The sequence below is a fragment of the Leptonotus elevatus genome, chromosome 10 (genome assembly GCF_054856555.1).
Source record: "Leptonotus elevatus isolate MCC_2025b chromosome 10, RoL_Lele_1.0, whole genome shotgun sequence".
Lineage (NCBI taxonomy): Eukaryota > Metazoa > Chordata > Actinopteri > Syngnathiformes > Syngnathidae > Leptonotus > Leptonotus elevatus.
Genome location: NC_141248.1, coordinates 12392361 through 12408798, shown reverse-complemented (window position 1 = coordinate 12408798; position 16438 = coordinate 12392361). Strand labels below are relative to the sequence as shown.

The 16438-nt window shown below is 41.6% G+C and overlaps 1 protein-coding gene across 2 annotated transcripts; it reads right to left on the bottom strand.

The window, feature by feature from the left end:
* Positions 1–2555: 2555 nt before the first annotated feature.
* Positions 2556–14101, bottom strand: timeless (timeless circadian clock). 2 transcript variants are annotated; one of them, XM_086088136.1, is made up of 30 exons: positions 13948–14101; positions 13528–13628; positions 13270–13423; positions 12969–13083; positions 12624–12686; positions 12415–12516; positions 10674–10829; positions 10457–10590; positions 10246–10333; positions 9994–10170; positions 9241–9458; positions 9054–9157; positions 8525–8694; positions 8314–8439; positions 7750–7901; positions 7572–7669; positions 7355–7484; positions 6978–7179; positions 6592–6731; positions 5902–5981; positions 5670–5793; positions 5503–5585; positions 5267–5421; positions 4977–5196; positions 4721–4789; positions 4492–4610; positions 4085–4319; positions 3830–3881; positions 3683–3762; positions 2556–3582 (listed from the first exon to the last, which is right to left on the bottom strand). In XM_086088136.1, exons 2-30 carry the CDS (start codon positions 13607–13609, stop codon positions 3455–3457), a joined length of 3756 nt encoding a protein of 1251 aa, XP_085944262.1. In that variant the 5' UTR covers positions 13610–13628; positions 13948–14101; the 3' UTR covers positions 2556–3454. The 2 variants fall into 2 exon arrangements, with proteins under 2 accessions (XP_085944262.1, XP_085944263.1); XM_086088137.1 differs by having other exon boundaries at positions 2558–3582; positions 4977–5193.
* Between the last annotated feature and the right edge of the window lie 2337 nt (positions 14102–16438).

The window sequence follows — 16438 nt, the reverse complement described above, 5'->3', positions numbered from 1 at the left end:
ACAGTTTGAACTCGGCGCCTCTATTTCATGCTAAAGGCTAAGTAAGCTAGTACGTTTCTCATTCTTTCTCGTGAACTGCACTCAACTCTATTTATAGAGCACTTTAACAACAATAGCTGCATCAAAGTGAAAGTGCCGTACATGGAGCTAATGAAGGGAGCTAGGCTAGTTTGAGTTGTGCTCCAATCCAGTTAAAAGATGAGCAGCAGCATTTTTGGACCAACTGGAGATGCTTGAGGGATCAGGAAGGACTGGCCGACACCAAAATAGTGCATTACAGTAATCCAGCCAAGATGTAACGGAGTCATGGATTACTATAGTGCTTTTGTGAAAGCAAGGCTTTATTTTAGAAAGCTGCCTAAGATTAAAACATATATATATATATAATCACCAATATAAACTCAAGTTTATGACTGTTCCCTTTAGATGAACTGCTGTTTTCTTCAAGAAAATGGAGAAAGTATCCTTTTTGCTTAGCGGGGCATAGATCTGACGGTCAACCGCATAGCAGTAAAAGGAAATATTATGGTTTCTTAAGATGGAACCCAGGGGCAGCAAATACAATGAAAACAGCAGGGCCCCCAAAATTGAACCCTGTGGAACACCATGCAACACCAAAAGTCCTAGCTGCCAAATATTATCTAAACGTCTCTAGTCGGCTACCATTAATGCCCACCTGGCACGGCAAATGAGCCAACCAAAATTAAGTATGCTGAAGTCAGGTCCAAAATCACAAGACACGCATTAATCTCCAGTATCACTGGCCAGAAGGCCGTAATTAAAAACAAGTAACTGGGGTTAAATTGGGAAGGTTATACAGGAACACATACATACCGTAATTTACTGTCAACTGTTTGCCATAACTTCAGTCACTGGAATGTCAGCTCAGGTGGCTTCATGAACTTATGTCCCCTTTTTATACTTATTGCAAAGGTCATCAACCTAACGGGAACGTGCAATTTGCGCCATCGATGATGTATCAGTTATTTTGGAAACAATGGGACTACAAAGATGTGCTTTGTTGATGTGAGTTCCCCCTGACAAGATATTGTCATATTTAGCTGTCTGAGTCGAAATATAGTGTCAGTGAACTGTTGCCGCGTTTGGGGATGCAGCAACGCCTTACGCAATCACAAAGGGAAGTTGACAACAGGTTTCCTGCTTGGCAGAAGACAGACAGGGGGAAGCCGTATTTCAGAGATAACAAAGCGACGTTAGATGAAATGGTCGTCAGTTGTAAGGCAAAAGATTGCCGACATTTCAGGTTCTGTGGTGCGTCCCTGGCAGCCATTGCCTGTCTTTCCATGAAAAACCATTACTCATCCAATATTAATTGGAAATGTTATTGGAATGTGATAGAGTAATCAATTCAAGCAGTTACTTGTGCACGTCTGCTTTCATGACACGTTTTCTAAAAAAAAATATTAAAAGCACACCCCTTAGTGCCAACAGCAAAACATCGGGCATTTTACAATGTACTGAATAGAAGCTCATCATGCTACCAGTGTAGTGTTTTGCAATATGAAAGTTCCTCTCTCTATTAAATTATTACGTTATTAACAGGTCGGACTCACCTGTGCAACTCATTAAACTATGCTTGTGATTGAGTCTGAGATACTGTAGTCATAAAACTGTTGCACACATTGAAATACTTTAAGACTCATGTCTGTTTTCAAAGGAAAGGCTAGTCTTTGTTTTGAGAGATACAAATCTGGCATGTATTCACACAAACGTTGTGCAAGATTTAATGACCATGTGTGTGTGTCCCAACTCAGATGTAAGCAATAAAAGCTGCTAGAGTTACTCTTATGTTCTGATCACGAAAAATGAGTCATCCTGATTGTGGAACACGCAGCATTATTCCATAGGCACATATGTGCACCTCAAACCATACACAAACCCTCCCACCATTGTACATACGCACGCTCAAGGCGCTTTATGAGGACCATCGGGTCGCACTGAGGCTTTTTGCGAGGTGGGGGCAGAGCAGATGCGGTGACAGGAAGTTGCTAACAAAGTCCAGATGTGAGGACAAGAAACCACCTCCCACACAGCTGGAATATGAGGATGACGACTAAAGGCTGTCACACACACACACACACACACACACACACACGAGATCCTTGTATTGAAGAAAATTCAAATTGAACATGACACTCAGCGTAAATCAAATGCTAAGTGCTGTCCTTGTATTATTTGTGTCAGTTTCATTTTATTATATTCCATAATGCAGGGGTGGAGAACCGACAGACCATTGGTCTTATACATCCAATGAGAACATTTGATCCGGCCTGCCATGCAATTCTAGAAATCTTTACAACATATTTTTTAGCTATAGTAAGAAGACCCTCGGAGGACTTCATAAAACCGAAAAGACCCCTGATAGGCAAAAAGGTTCCCCACCCAAGCCCTAGTGAATTGAAATGCACTTTACACTTGCAGGGTCTGTTAGCCTGATTGTTGGGTGCTTGCTGCTCTCTAGTACCACCTACAGGTATTGTGATGTAATTGACATGTCCATTATCTGTCACCGATTTCCTCAAAATCACATCACACAATTCAACAGTCAAAGCGATCAATGGGGCTTTATTTAGTAAATGTTTTGCAGTGAGTGTAGAAATGGCCACAGGGATTTGTTGTTTCATGTTACATCTGTAAAATGTACGCTGGGACGTTGTTTATGTAAACATGCTTTTTCTATGTATTTACATAACGCTGTTTGAAGAGTCTAATATGCGCGTGCGCACGTGTCTGAAAGGGCATTGTTATGATTAGCCAATGCCCGTTTGTTTGTTTTACCTAACGCACAATTCAGTCTCCTGTGTTTATGTGACGTTCATGAACCTGTTGCCAATCAATGTCGCGATCGTCACGTTCTGACAATCTGCCACTTGAAGTAGTGCAATTCTGAGTTTCAAAATAAGAGTGAAAATGGAAGTACTGTGTGCTGTAACCAACACGTCGATTTACTCAAACATTTGGACAGATTCATTGTTCCGCCCATGACGGAAATTAGTCACTTCAGCAACATTCACAATTACACACCCCAGAAAATGGAAAGAAAGAAAACCAGAAACAAACAAAATCAGCATTGAGAGTGACTCGAAGGAAATTAACATGGAATCCACAGATGTCTAACAATGTTGGGGTGGGAGATCTGGCCCGCTGCATCATTTTGTGGCCCGCGAAGGTGAATCATGCGAGTCAACTTTGTTTGTTGATAAAATACGAAAACTGCTAATTGTCTTCACTTTTAATAACATTGAGCTATTGCAAGCATTTTTTTGTTACCCATTATCCTTTTAAAATAAATGGACAAATAGTTGGGATTTCTTTTTTTTTTCTTTTTACTGGCTTCTGTTGTGCATATGAGACCATATGAGGGGGGTCATATATTTATATGGTTTCAGAGTCATAATGTTTCCACTATTGACTGGATCACATGGATTGGAAACTAATCCTCATCATCTTCATCAATTAACACCATCTTGCGTCGACGCTTCACTGGTGCTGAAATATCTTCCTCGTCTGAATCTGCGTCGCCATTTGCAACCATATCCATTAGATTGGTGGAACTGTTATCTGAAATTTTGGCATACAGTTTTTGTCATTCTAAGCAACTAAATACTGCATGTATAATTTTCATTCCTGACAAAACTGTAAATTTAATATAATACAATACCTTCCACCTCCTCCTCCTCGTCGTCATCATCATCATCATCATCCAACACTCTGTTTCTTTTAGTTGTCATCTCATTGGGCCTAATATAAACAAATAAAATGAGGACTTTGACATTTACAAGGGAAACGGGTACTTTTGTGACCTCACCTCTCAAATGAACTGTCTGTATCTTCAGTAGAGGCTAAATGCAGATCAGGAGCTGAAATAATGAGGGCAGAGAAATAAATGGCGTGGTTTTCCATCCTATTTACCGGCTTCAGAAAACAAAATCATATGTAACAATACCAACTCCCACAAACAACCAGTATTCATTCATGGCTTTCAGCAAAACAAAATGCATAAATAAAGCCCAAGTACAATATGGACTTGACTGCATGAGAGGCATGACGTGTCCTCACATACCTCCATCTTTGCTGGAGTGCTTTTTCCTCTTGCGTGCAACCAATAGGGCTTTCAAAGCATCTGCTTGTTGTGAATTAGAGACCTCCGTTGTCTCCTCCCGAGGTTCTTCAGCCGAGCCGCTGCCTTCCACAAGGACCTCCTCACTTTTAGATTCATCCTGATTTTCACTGAGAGACGCAGCTGCACTACGGAGCTGAGATGGGCTAATCTTTTCTGGGATTCTCCAAAATGTCTCCTAAGCAGTGAGCATCAAAGAAAAAGTAATGTGAGGCAGTGGGCTTGATTGAAGTGCCAGTTTTTTTTCCATTTAATTAAAAAAACATTGAAACAAAATCATATTGATCACCATAAGCAGCAGATGGAGTTGCGGAAACTTTTCAGCGTAATACTACGCAATAAACCCCCACCTGTTCATTTGCAGGCGCCCGCATCCCCAATTTGCGCAGTAGCTTGTGAAAGGTCTTGTCCTCCATGGCATCTTCACATGCTTCCGTGAGAGGCACAAGAGGCGTAGCCTGCGAAAAACCTGGCCAAAGAAGTATATATATATATTTAAAAAAAAAAGTTTTAACCGGGCATTCTTGAACACCTTTTGAAAGAAGTGCACTGTTGCACACTCTTGCAGACAATTCTTACCATCTTCTTCCCGGCCCTTAGCTGCTCGGTCCAGACAGCGTTGTAACCACCCAAGTGCTTCGGTCATGCCTGGATGACAAACAAACATAAGATGAGCCTTGCAATAATGGATTAATAACACGCAACAATATCCAGATCCAAAATAAAATGTCTGTTCCGCATCCTATTGAAAGGTTGCTGGTATTTAGCTTATCTTGTAAAATCTGCACAATACAGAATTTGATAATTGAAAAAATAAACAAAAAGTTTGTCGCACCTTCCTTATGCAGCATTGTTACCATGGCGCCGACATCAGCTCGCCTCTCCCCATTAGACAAAAGACTTTGGCTCCTCCTGCTGCCGCCATTCTGTCTTTCTTCCATTTCCTGATCATCTTCTTCCTCACTCTCTTCAGACTCATCCTCATCTTCTTCTCTGTTCAGAGGCTCATCTGGGAAATCTTGCGTGATTCCAGCTAGGAAATCCTCTTCACTCTGCTTGAAGAATTAATTTTGTCAAATGGTCCTTGCGTTGTTCTATCGTCTACGAACAGTTGTTAGAATTTACCATTTGTGCGCCAGAGCTTTTCGAATGAGTAGTTCGACTTCTCTTCTTGTAAAGTTCCCGCCTCTCTGACACCAGGCCCATGCTGATCAGCTTGTCCACGATGCGTGCACGGGAGCGCTTGGCTGTGAGCTTCTTAAGGATGTTGCCAAGCACATCTAGGGGGGAAACAATCAATATGAAACTGAGTCTCTTTAATAAATAAGCTTCTTTTAGTCAATAAAACCCCCAGTGATCACCATCAGAGTCTTTGTATTCTTCATAAAGCATCTGAAGTTCTTCTTCCTGGTCCTCAGTCCAAAGAACGATCCCGGTACCTTTCCTTTTTTGAAGAAAATCATTTTCTATTGATTAGTTATGGATTCCTACTTATTACATAATGAGTCAGCCTATCCAGCCTACATACTTTGGTTTCTTCAGCTCTTTAGCGCTGTCCACCAGACCCATGCGCACCAGCTGGGTCACAACCTGCCTCCGTGTGCGTGTACTGTTGCTTAGCAACGGCAGCAGAGTCTCCACAATGTCTGGCACTGGCAAGAGTCACCAATTAGCAACATTAAGATTGACTATTTCCCCAGTTACTGCATCATGTAAAATAAATGACAAACAGGAGTGCTAACTGTAAACAAGCAGCAAACCTTCAGAGTGCCGATGCTCTTCATAAAGATTACGCAACTGCTCCTCCTCCTCTTCAGTCCAAGGTGGCATCTTTTCATCTCTGATAAAAGAGAATTACATTAGAAATGTTTCAAGTAGGGGTGTGAATTGCCTAGTACCTGGCGATTCGATTTGTATCACAATTCGATTTGATACCGATTAATCCTGATACAAATCTATAAATTGATTATTGCCATTTTTTTTTAAAACTCAAATTTAGAAAATACAAATCAGTAAACTTGTACATGTACACTTTAAGATTTGTATGAAAATGTATTTATTTATCTGAAAATTCAGGCTTATAACTGAGCCACTGCATTTAACAAACAGGTTGCAGTCTGTTTCATGTTTGAACAGCACTGACATAAAATATTAAGGCTTAATGTTCCATTGATATAACATTCTTCCATGCTTTATGTGTGAATCCTAACCCTAAGTAAGACGTTTTGTTGAATATTGCCATAGAAAATTGATGTTTAAAAATCGACTCGGCCGCATACTGAATCGATTCGAGAATTGCGTGCTGTAATATCGCGATATATTGCCGAATCGATTTTTTCTAACACCCCGAGTTTCAAGCAACTCATTTTGTATGTGAATGACTCACATTTCGACACTAATTCATCTTTCCCAGCTCTACAGTGATACAGTAGACAAACAAAAACACAAACCTCTCTTTGCCGTAGCCTTCAGTCATCTCATGCACAGCGCCAACGTTTTTCCAGAACAACAGTTCAACATAGGCCTTGTTGTTGGTGGCTGCCAGCGAAAAGAAACGGTTCAGCACATACTTGGCAAAGGCGACCAGCTCCTGTGGAGGACAGAAAGGAGGTTAGTTCATGGGCTTCATCATTGTCATTTGGTTGTTGGTTAGCTTCAAAACTAAGTCAACGAAAAACTACCAACCTCTACAAAGCCATTACATCTTGGCGCAGAACATTTATTAGGTATTATTTCATATCGATCCACGGAAGACGGTGGATGTTATCGGCATTTAAATAGGTAGGGGTCTGCGGTGTAGCCTACTGTGCTCTTGTTACTTGCGTGATTAGCCAACCTGGTAAGCAGAGGCAGCTGGGTCGCTTAGGATCTTGTTGAAGAGATGGAAGACTGACAGCTGGTACAGCAACGCGTCCATTTTGAGGTCAAATGCCACACGGTGAAGCATTCGAGCAATGCAGTGGTTTGTGTGAGGCGTGTTTTTGGAGTAGGATTTGAGTAAGAGCAGGTATGGACGCACAATGTTGGGGTTGGCAAACCTGGGCAGGGGCGGAAAATTAACAGCGATGTCAGAGTGGAGTATGATTTTAAAGGCAAAAGGTCAGCTTGGGCAGCAAAAAGGTGAACAGTCCAAAAGCACTGAACTAATATACGAACAAAAAGGACTGAAAAGGCGCCAGCTTCTACAGTTCTTTCATAAAGTTATGGCCTCACTTCTTGATAAAGTCCAGAAATTTGAAGTCTGTTTCCGAAACCTGGACTGCCTCCAACTCTTCGTCCTCCACTAGATCTGCATCATCCTCCCCCTCCTCTTCCATTTGAGTCTCAGGAGGAGCAGCCGACCCTGAAATCAAGGGTAAAAAAAATGAATCCTGCATACAGATCAGAAGTTGCGATTCTCAGATGTCGTCTAAATACGCTGTGTGCATACTTGGCAGCTCTGCATGCAAGATCTGCTTGAGGAGTTCCAGTTCTTCTTCAGGTTCCACATCAGTCGAGCCAAAAATGTCTCCCTCGGGCCATACTTCCCTGGATACGATAATGTCTTTTACATCTCTTAACTTTTTGGTTGGTGCTTGAAGCTAACTGAGCGGAGTTTTACGACTGACCTGGCGGCCCTCAGGAGCGCTAAGGCCTCTGGTCCTAATTGAGACTGCAAAGCATCCTGCACCCGCACCATGGCCTCAGTCCGCTGCTCCTCGAGGGGAGTTTCCGATGTGGCATCGAAAGGCACGATGCGCTTAGTTAAAGATTCTGACAACTGCAAATGAGGGCAGGAAATTAATGTGTGATGATTAATAATAAGGACTACAACTTTTCTTACTATTGATTGAGAGGCCAGATTCTGAAAAAAAATATTGAATTATAAATTATTCCATAATAATAAATTGGTATGAATTAACCTCGTGATGTACATGACTGTGTCACTGGATACAAATAAAAAAATAATAATAATATTGGCCCCCGCCCCTTTACATATTACTGTGTCAAACCTAAAGCTCACTCATAACTCAAGTTATTGGTTACAAATCAATGTAAAAAATGTGACTATTATCTAAAAAAATCTATAAATTGGGACTCTTGTAAATCAAGATATTAGGGCATTTTTGTGCATTTTCCATCCTCTTTGGTGGTATAATTGTTTACTTTCCAATACAAATAATTACACTGACCTGAAAGCTTACACCCTTCAGTTGTCCCTCCACAATCGTCAAGGTATCTGCCAGAGCTTCTGGAGTCCTTTCTACAGCTGGCGGTTTTTTGTCTCTCTTGGACTGTTTCCGCTTCACTCGCTTTTTCTGTAAAATTACCACATCCAAAATTGAAACTTTTCAAGCTGGCATTAAAGGAGAAACATTAGAGCAACTCTTACACAAATTGTACCTGCACAACCAAGTTACTGCGACCTTTGGAGAAGCGCTCCAACATGCGCAGGAAGAGATGCGTTGACTCCACCAGGTCTTTCAGGTAGGACTGCGGCTGTTTGGTCCCGTCATACTTTCTCAGCAGAGTCAGGAATATCTCCCTATATTCCATTAGGTAGAATATGTTACCTACAAGGTGAGGGGGGGGGGAACAATTGCAATCAATAACTTTTACATCAATATTTTAATAGATAACTTGTGTTTTATGCATAGCACAATGACAGTATGTACCGGTTCATAGCGTGATTCATCTTAAAAACTATACGTTCAGTGGTCACATTACGTTACGTATACCTGCACACCATGTTCAGAGTAACAGCCAATACAAGTGCTGAATCAACCAATTCTTTCTTTACAATGTTAATGCTCAGAGAGGTATTAATCTAACAAAATCTTTATTATTGTGATGTAGAATTGCTCAGCAATACATTTGAATTAACCTTATCTATATATTATACCAATCTGAGCATTATTATTATTATACTTACTTTTGATAACATTGGCACTGTGGCGGATGCTTTCATCCTGTGATCGGTCCATCTCGTTCACAGTCAGCAGTAGCTCCTGATATGCCTTCAGTGCCAGGTGCATCCTAGCAAAAACAAAGGAGAGAGAAATCTGAACAGATATTTTCAGCAATTTAGAAATAGCCCTGCTTCTAAACACTCCTCTTACCTACGGGACCAGGATGTGGCCTCTTTGCGGTCCGCCAAAATCATCTCATAGTAATTGGTAATATTGCGCTCCATATAATGGAAAGTGCGGGTGGACATCGTCTCGGAAACTAAATCAGCACGGAAATTGTTGCCGCGGTTGAAGGCCATGAAGAAGCTGAGCGCCCACAAGTAGTAGGTCTCATCGTGTTCCTGAGACTGCTCCCGCATCAGGCTTTCCTAGAGAGGAGGAGGCAAGAAAAGAGAATGTCAAGATTCCTACAGTTGGAATAGCTAATACTGCACTGTACTGCATCCGTGTATAATATAAATGCTGAAGGATACAAAACAAATACATTTTGTTTTAAAAGTTGTTCTCTATTCCATTTTTGTTTTCTGTGTGCCCTATTTTTTATGTCTATTTTTCATGGCAACCCATCCCACCAAAAAATAATACTGAGATCTAAGAAGAGACTTTCTTTTTGTAATTTGATTTTAAAACATTAACAAATGTCATATTCCACTGACGCTGTACGAGAGAATACATAGAGTTACATACTGCGATTGTAGCTTTTATGAAGTAGAATGGCATTTTATAGTACTGTATACTGATGTTAAAACAATTTTATATTATCAACATGAATGGGGTAAAGAATATTGGTGTGTGTATTATCAACAAATAATCAAGAACTACCACTATTATTTAAATAAACACTTAGGGTTTGTCAACTGTCAACTATGATGCAAACAAATATATGTTGTTGCAGCTGCTGACCTTGACAATGTACATGAGGCGATTGTAGCAGTTCTCTAAAAAATCCACACAAAACTCCCGCAGGAAGAGTCGAACATTCAAAGCCGAGCGCCGTTTGTCCGTACATTCCCGGGCCTGCCGATTGCGCCTGGGAACGCGCCTCACAGCTTTACCCATGTCGTGAGTGTAGTTTTTGAACTATGAAATAACGATAGTAAAACATGTCAGTGTCTTTTGCAAACATTCCTTCGTAAATTGCTTTATAGTACTTACATTGTGAACATTTCTGTGATAAATCATATCATTGTCTCCAATTGCTCTGAGTCCTTTCACTACAAAAGACCCTCCAAAGCGTGAATGTCTGACAGAAAAACAATTTGATGGAATTTGAAGTTAATCAACTGAAATCTTATAATGACAACACAACAAAATGAAAATACTGTATAGTACTGTACTTGTATTAAGATCATCTCATATCATGTACCTGGTTCCTCTTTGCAGCGTGCGAGAACGTTTCTCTGCCTGCTCTTTCTGCCTCAGCACCTCCAGCTCCGAAGTGTCTCTCTGCTTCTCCTCTGCCGAGCGAGCGTGCCCGGCACTCACCAAGGCGTCCGGTGTCTGTGACGTGGCAGAAGAAAGCTCAAACACCCAACAGCTATCTGTACTGTACATTGATGAGTCAGAAAAAGATTTGGCTGAACCTGGTCTCTGAACATGAGGGAGATTATTTCCAACACATGCATACTCCACTGCTGCTCACTCTGGGCCGACGCCAAGAACTTGACCAGGTCATCGAAACCGCTCATGTGAATGGCCCAGAGCAGCCTGTCGTGGACGCTGGCGTCGTCATCTACTTTCTGCATCAGGAGAATTTAAAGGAGAGACAACAAAACTGAGTGGAGACTTGTGGTAATGCTTTTTTTCTTTTCTTGATGAGAACAACTTCAAATGTGTAGATTAAAACATTTATCACTAATTGATTCATTATTATTATTATTATTATTATAAAAATGTGGAACATCAACAATGTTTTAAACTTCTGCTTTCAGAATCATGCCATAGTGCTTCTAGTGCAAGCGTCTGCAACCTGCGGCTCTGAAGCCATGTATGGCTCTTTAGTCCCTCTCCTTTGGTTCCCCCTGTGGATCTCTAAAATAAAGTTGAGTTTGTTACACATATAAGCCGCACCAGACTATAAACCGCAGGTGTTTTAATGTTAACGCACCGGGTTCCCGCTATTTTCTTTTCCATAATGAGGGCGCAAATTGTCTCTCTCTCTCTCATTCTGTCTCCTACTGTATTTGGGCTCACTTGTTTTGCTCTGCCTGACGCTCTTGCGCTTCCTTTATAGTGCGCCCCCCTTGTGATCTGATGGATAAGCCGCACCTTGTAATAGCCAGAAGGTCAAATGCAGGTGAAAAAAGTAGCGACTTATAGTCCAAAAATTACTGTAGTAGTAATTATTATTATTTGTACACGTTTATTTATTTATTTATTTTTAGATCAAATATCTTTCAAATGAATTAATGATTTAGATTTTTTTTAAATGAAGAATTAAATATTCAAAACATTTTCAGTCAAAATTTTTAAGTTGTCAGAAAAAGATGAAAACGTTTTTTTCTATCTACCTAAAAATATCCCAAAAGTGATCATAAAACATCCAATTAGGAAGAGGAACAGCAGAAATTTACCATAAACTGTCTATGGAATTGCCAAAAATGCCAGAAAAGAAAATGTTCAAAAAGTAACCTAAAATGTCCCAAAACAAAAGAAAGGCAGAAAATTACCATAAAATATTATTGAATTGCCAAAATAAATCTGATTTAAAGGCAGAAAAGAAAACATTCAAAAACTAACAATAACACAAAAGAAATCACAAAAATTATCATAAAATGTCCACAAAATGTCAGAAATTTGCTGGCAAAAAGGGGCATTAAAAAATGTCCAAAAATAGTCATAAAATGTCCAAAAACTGAAGTAGAGAGGCAGAAAATGACCATAATATGTCCATAAAATTGCCAAAAATGTCAGGAATTTTAGAGAAAGGTAGAAGAAAATGAATTTCACAAAGTATTGGATGCTGCATATTTTTGTCATTTGTGGTGCAGCTCTAATTAGCTCTTGGGCCCTCAGTACTGAGTACAGTATTAGACTAACACTAACACACTGTTCCCTTCATCACAATCTTCAAATGTTTTGCGACTCCAGACACATTTTGGGTTATTTATTTGGCTCTTGTGACAGGAAAGGTTGCTGAGCCCTGTTCTAGTGGATGTAACTTCAGAAACTAACTTAATCAAAGCACCTACTCAACTAATTGAATCAACAGCACCTTTGCTGGTTGCAGCCAATTTTGCCGCAAGACACAACTAATTAAATGCATCAATATATGTCATCCAATCAACTGATAGTTCATCCAAACCAACCACAAAGCATAATAACCTTCTCTTCCAAAGGGTCGGCCGGTACATGAAGCACATTCCTGACTAGCAGCAGAATTCTCTCTATCAGAAGGTTGTCTTCTTCCTGCCTCTGCTCCCATTCCTGAAAGTGAATCATGTCAGGGGAGGGAAAAGAAAAGAAAAAAATAAATATATGAACACAAACTGACATGTTATAAAAGACGTGCTTTTCACCGGTCTATCACTTACCATTTGTAACAGGTTGTACAGTGTCTCACTTAAAACACCAAACACCTTTTCAGTACTAAATGCCTACAATTAAAATAGAAAAGCATCATTGTAAAATTGTGACTTGATCAGATCTTGTTTAAAACAAAGTAATAGGTTTTCTGGTAAATTATTTTAATTTCATTTGGCACTTTAATACAATATATTTCAGGTTACTGTAAAGGTGTCACACTAGTTTAGTTTGGGTCTAGTACCTACAAAGTATGATGCAAAAAAGAGCAGGATTGAATGATACAGACACACATGAGCTAACATAACCTCATTGAGTGAATTAGTCATTCAATTATATACAGTGACAGTCAGTACCTCTTTGTAGGCCTGCAAATGAGAGGTCACTCGCAAAAAGTGGTGTCTAAATATGGGGTCATCAGGAACCTTCCCAAAGCAGAGCATAGCAGGTTGTGTTAGATTGACCATTAGCCTGTGAAAAGAACAAATATGCACATTGTGTCATATGTCCAACCAGCGTGATAATGCTGCTTTACTACAGTTTTGACTCTCTATCATATAATCAATAGATTTCATGTATTTACAGGTATAATCAGATGACTAACTGTCTATAACTGACTGTATTTTAGAAATGGCAAGTTTAATTTGGGGTAATTACCGTATGCATGCATCAAACAAGGCCTTGTCATTCCCATGTTGAGTGATAATAGGCACAAGGTCATGTTCCACAATGTGGCCTTCACCCAGCTGCTGGCGGACATCACGGGTGTCGTCTTCATAGCGCAAGAACCTGATCAGGTCTTTCACACTCTCTGAGAAAGAGAAAAAAACATGTTTGTTTGTTTTATTCAACATGACATACATTACATGATTATGAAGCACAATGAGAACCCATTACAAAAGCCAATCCACTCACCTAAACAATCAGCTTCTTTATGATAAGTGTCTCCCTCCAGGTACCCAAGAGCACTGCATGTTGCCAGAAGATCACAATTCATCCTGAATAAGTTCAAACACCTTCGACAAGAACAAAAGTGAATGTAAGCGTGAAAATGGGGAATAATGACAAATAGTTAAAATGATTGAATTTTAAAAAATCTTTAAAATGAGCTGAGCACTATTCACTCACCGACCAAATAATTAGGTACATATACACGGTGTAATAAGAGCTGAAATAAAATTGTATCAAGAAGTCTACAACGGACACTCAGAAATCCTGACTTTGTGTTATTCTAGTTGTACTGTAGTTTGCGGAGGTCCAAATGTTGTGGCTGCTGAGTGTACTGTACATCATATCATATCATATCATATCGCACAAAACACGTTTTCTACTCACGTAGAAGTAGCCGTTCAATTCGTTTCCTGGCGGCGCCCACTGCCAAGCTTCACGTGGTAAGAAATACGCTCAAAAAAAGTGTGTCGTTGTGCCAAACAAGTCAAAAACGCAGGAGGAAAACTCGCCATCAGCGACACAAGTCTGGCGCCAATAAGCGAACTACATCGGATGTAGAATGACGTCACTTTGTGGTCTTCTTCTTGGGATATTGAAATTGAGTGGAAAGCACGTACCTGCATATTACCGCCATCTAGTGCTGGGGATACCTAATCTCATTTTCAAACAAAGTAATGGAGAAATGCATACGACTTCATAGTACAGTACTGTTCTGTAACTTTGACAGTAAAATACCCACGGTACTTAATTATAAAATATTGCAAGAATTCTCAATCAAAACCTGTCTAAACTAATTTGCAGCAATTAAGTTAAATTATTATCAAACAGTATGGTGTACTTAACAGTTCCAAAATTTGGGGTTCAAATCTCTTTTGAATATTGTTTATCAGTTTAGTATGAATTAGAGTAAATACTCCTTTTTTTTTTCTTTTTTTTTTCATAGAGCTCAGTATTGTTCATTCGGAAATGTCATCATCATTGCTCTTTTTTTTTTTTTTTTTTTTTTTAAATATATATATATATATATATACATATATATACATACATATATATATATATATATATACATACATACATACATATATATATATATATTTTTTTTTTTGTGTGTGGGTGAGTATGTGTATGTGCGTGCATGCGTGCGTGCGTGCGTGCGTGTGTGTATTTGTTAGCTCACCAGAAAACCTATTAGAAAAAAAATCTCATACCGTTCACCTAAATCGAACACCAGGAGACCCGAGGGGACCGAAGAAAACCAAGGAAGGTGAAATCCAGCACCGACCAGACACCCCCCACCAGAACTCCTCCCCAGCCCAAGAAACATCCAGACCCCAACAAATCCAAAAAACATAAAATCAGGGAGGCCTCAAGAGACCAACGGAGAGACCGAGAAAAGGAAGGAAGGACAGACGAAGCCGCGTGAGATCCGCAGACACCAGCCTCCACCGATTCAATAACCTGAGGAGGAAACAGATTGTGTCTGATTTTCGGTAGATGCTGGTGTGGTGGATCTGGCATGCATGAAAATCTCCACCAAAGAGGGGAGCCGTCGACCCCCGCCGGAACAGAGCAAGCGCAACACCTCAGGGCCCCCCAGGCCGCGGCAGCGCCAAAGGACGACCCCCGGGCCCCACCAGGGCCACCGGCCGGAGAGCAAACCCAGGAGCAGGAGCGCCCCCCGCCCCAACACGGCCCGCGCCCCCGGCCCAACGCAGCAGGACGGGGCACTGCAGGCCCACCAGGCACCCCACCGGCCCCCAACCCCCCCCCCCCCCCACGACCCCCCGCCCCCCATCCACCCCCGCCACCCACCCCAACCCAGCCCCAGCCGCCCCCACGCCCCCAATCCCCCAGACACCCCCCACCCCCAGCACCCCCCACCCCGCAACCCCCACCACCGCCCCCCCCCCAACAAAGCCGCCCCCCCCCGACCCCACCCCGACCAACCGGCAGCCCCCCAACCCCCGACCCCCAGCCCCCGGGGACCACCCGCACCCAGGCACCGGCGCCGAAGAGGGGCCGGACAGCGGAGCGGAGAGGGCAGCCGCGCCCACCCCACCCCCCGCCGTGTGGAAGGACGGAACACCGGGGGCAGAAGGGGGAGATGGGGGCACCGGAGGGCGGCCGACACCCCCGAACCCCAGGCCCAGCGGGGGAAGGCCCCCGTCGTCACCCCAGCGTTCTTTGTGAAAATGAACCCCTGTTACTGAGTCCGCCAGCTCGCGGACTGGCGAACTCTACCCCTAAACCGTGAATGTGACCCCACCCAGTGTATATACAAGTGTGTGTGTGTGGTGCATTAAAATTAGGAGCAGGTGAACCGGAGCCGATGGAAATGATATTCCCACGCTCCGATCCACCCGCCACCCAAGCATGTTGCTGAGTGTATGTGGTGCATTAAAAAAAATAGATAGGGCGGGGGGGGGGGGACGGGTGGCGACACGGACAGGGGACCGCAGCACTGCTCTATACTGCGGCCCCCAACCGATGGCACCCCCACAAGCCCCCCCCCCCCACCCACAAGTTGTGTGGTGTATTAAAATTGGAGGGGAGTTGTAGGGTGAAGTAATACTAAATACTCCTAATTCCTGAACTAAATAAAGTCCTTAAAATTTTTCTTGAGGATTACTGTATTATTTTTAAACAAGTGAATCATTTAATTTGTTTTACTGGAATTGATAAGAACATTAACTAATAGTTTACCATTTCAACCACTTTAATACTTACATATTCAAAATAAATAATGTCGCTCATGTCACACTTTATCTCTCTTGTATCCTCCTTAAGGTGACAGCAGCGCTACTGTAACTGTTGTTTATCATGTACATTCGGTGTCATTGTGGAAAAGGCAGAAACCTTTGACTGTTTTAAAATA

Bases quoted from the DNA above. Each gene is read 5' to 3' on its own strand.
- timeless (XM_086088136.1), bottom strand. From the start codon at position 13,609: ATGAATTGTGATCTTCTGGCAACATGCAGTGCTCTTGGGTACCTGGAG. The intron at 8,440-8,524 runs GTACAATTTGTG...GTAATTTTACAG, and splicing joins GCAGTAACTTGGTTGTGCAG to AAAAAGCGAGTGAAGCGGAA. The intron at 3,583-3,682 runs GTATTGTATTAT...CCAAAATTTCAG, and splicing joins CGAGGAGGAGGAGGTGGAAG to ATAACAGTTCCACCAATCTA.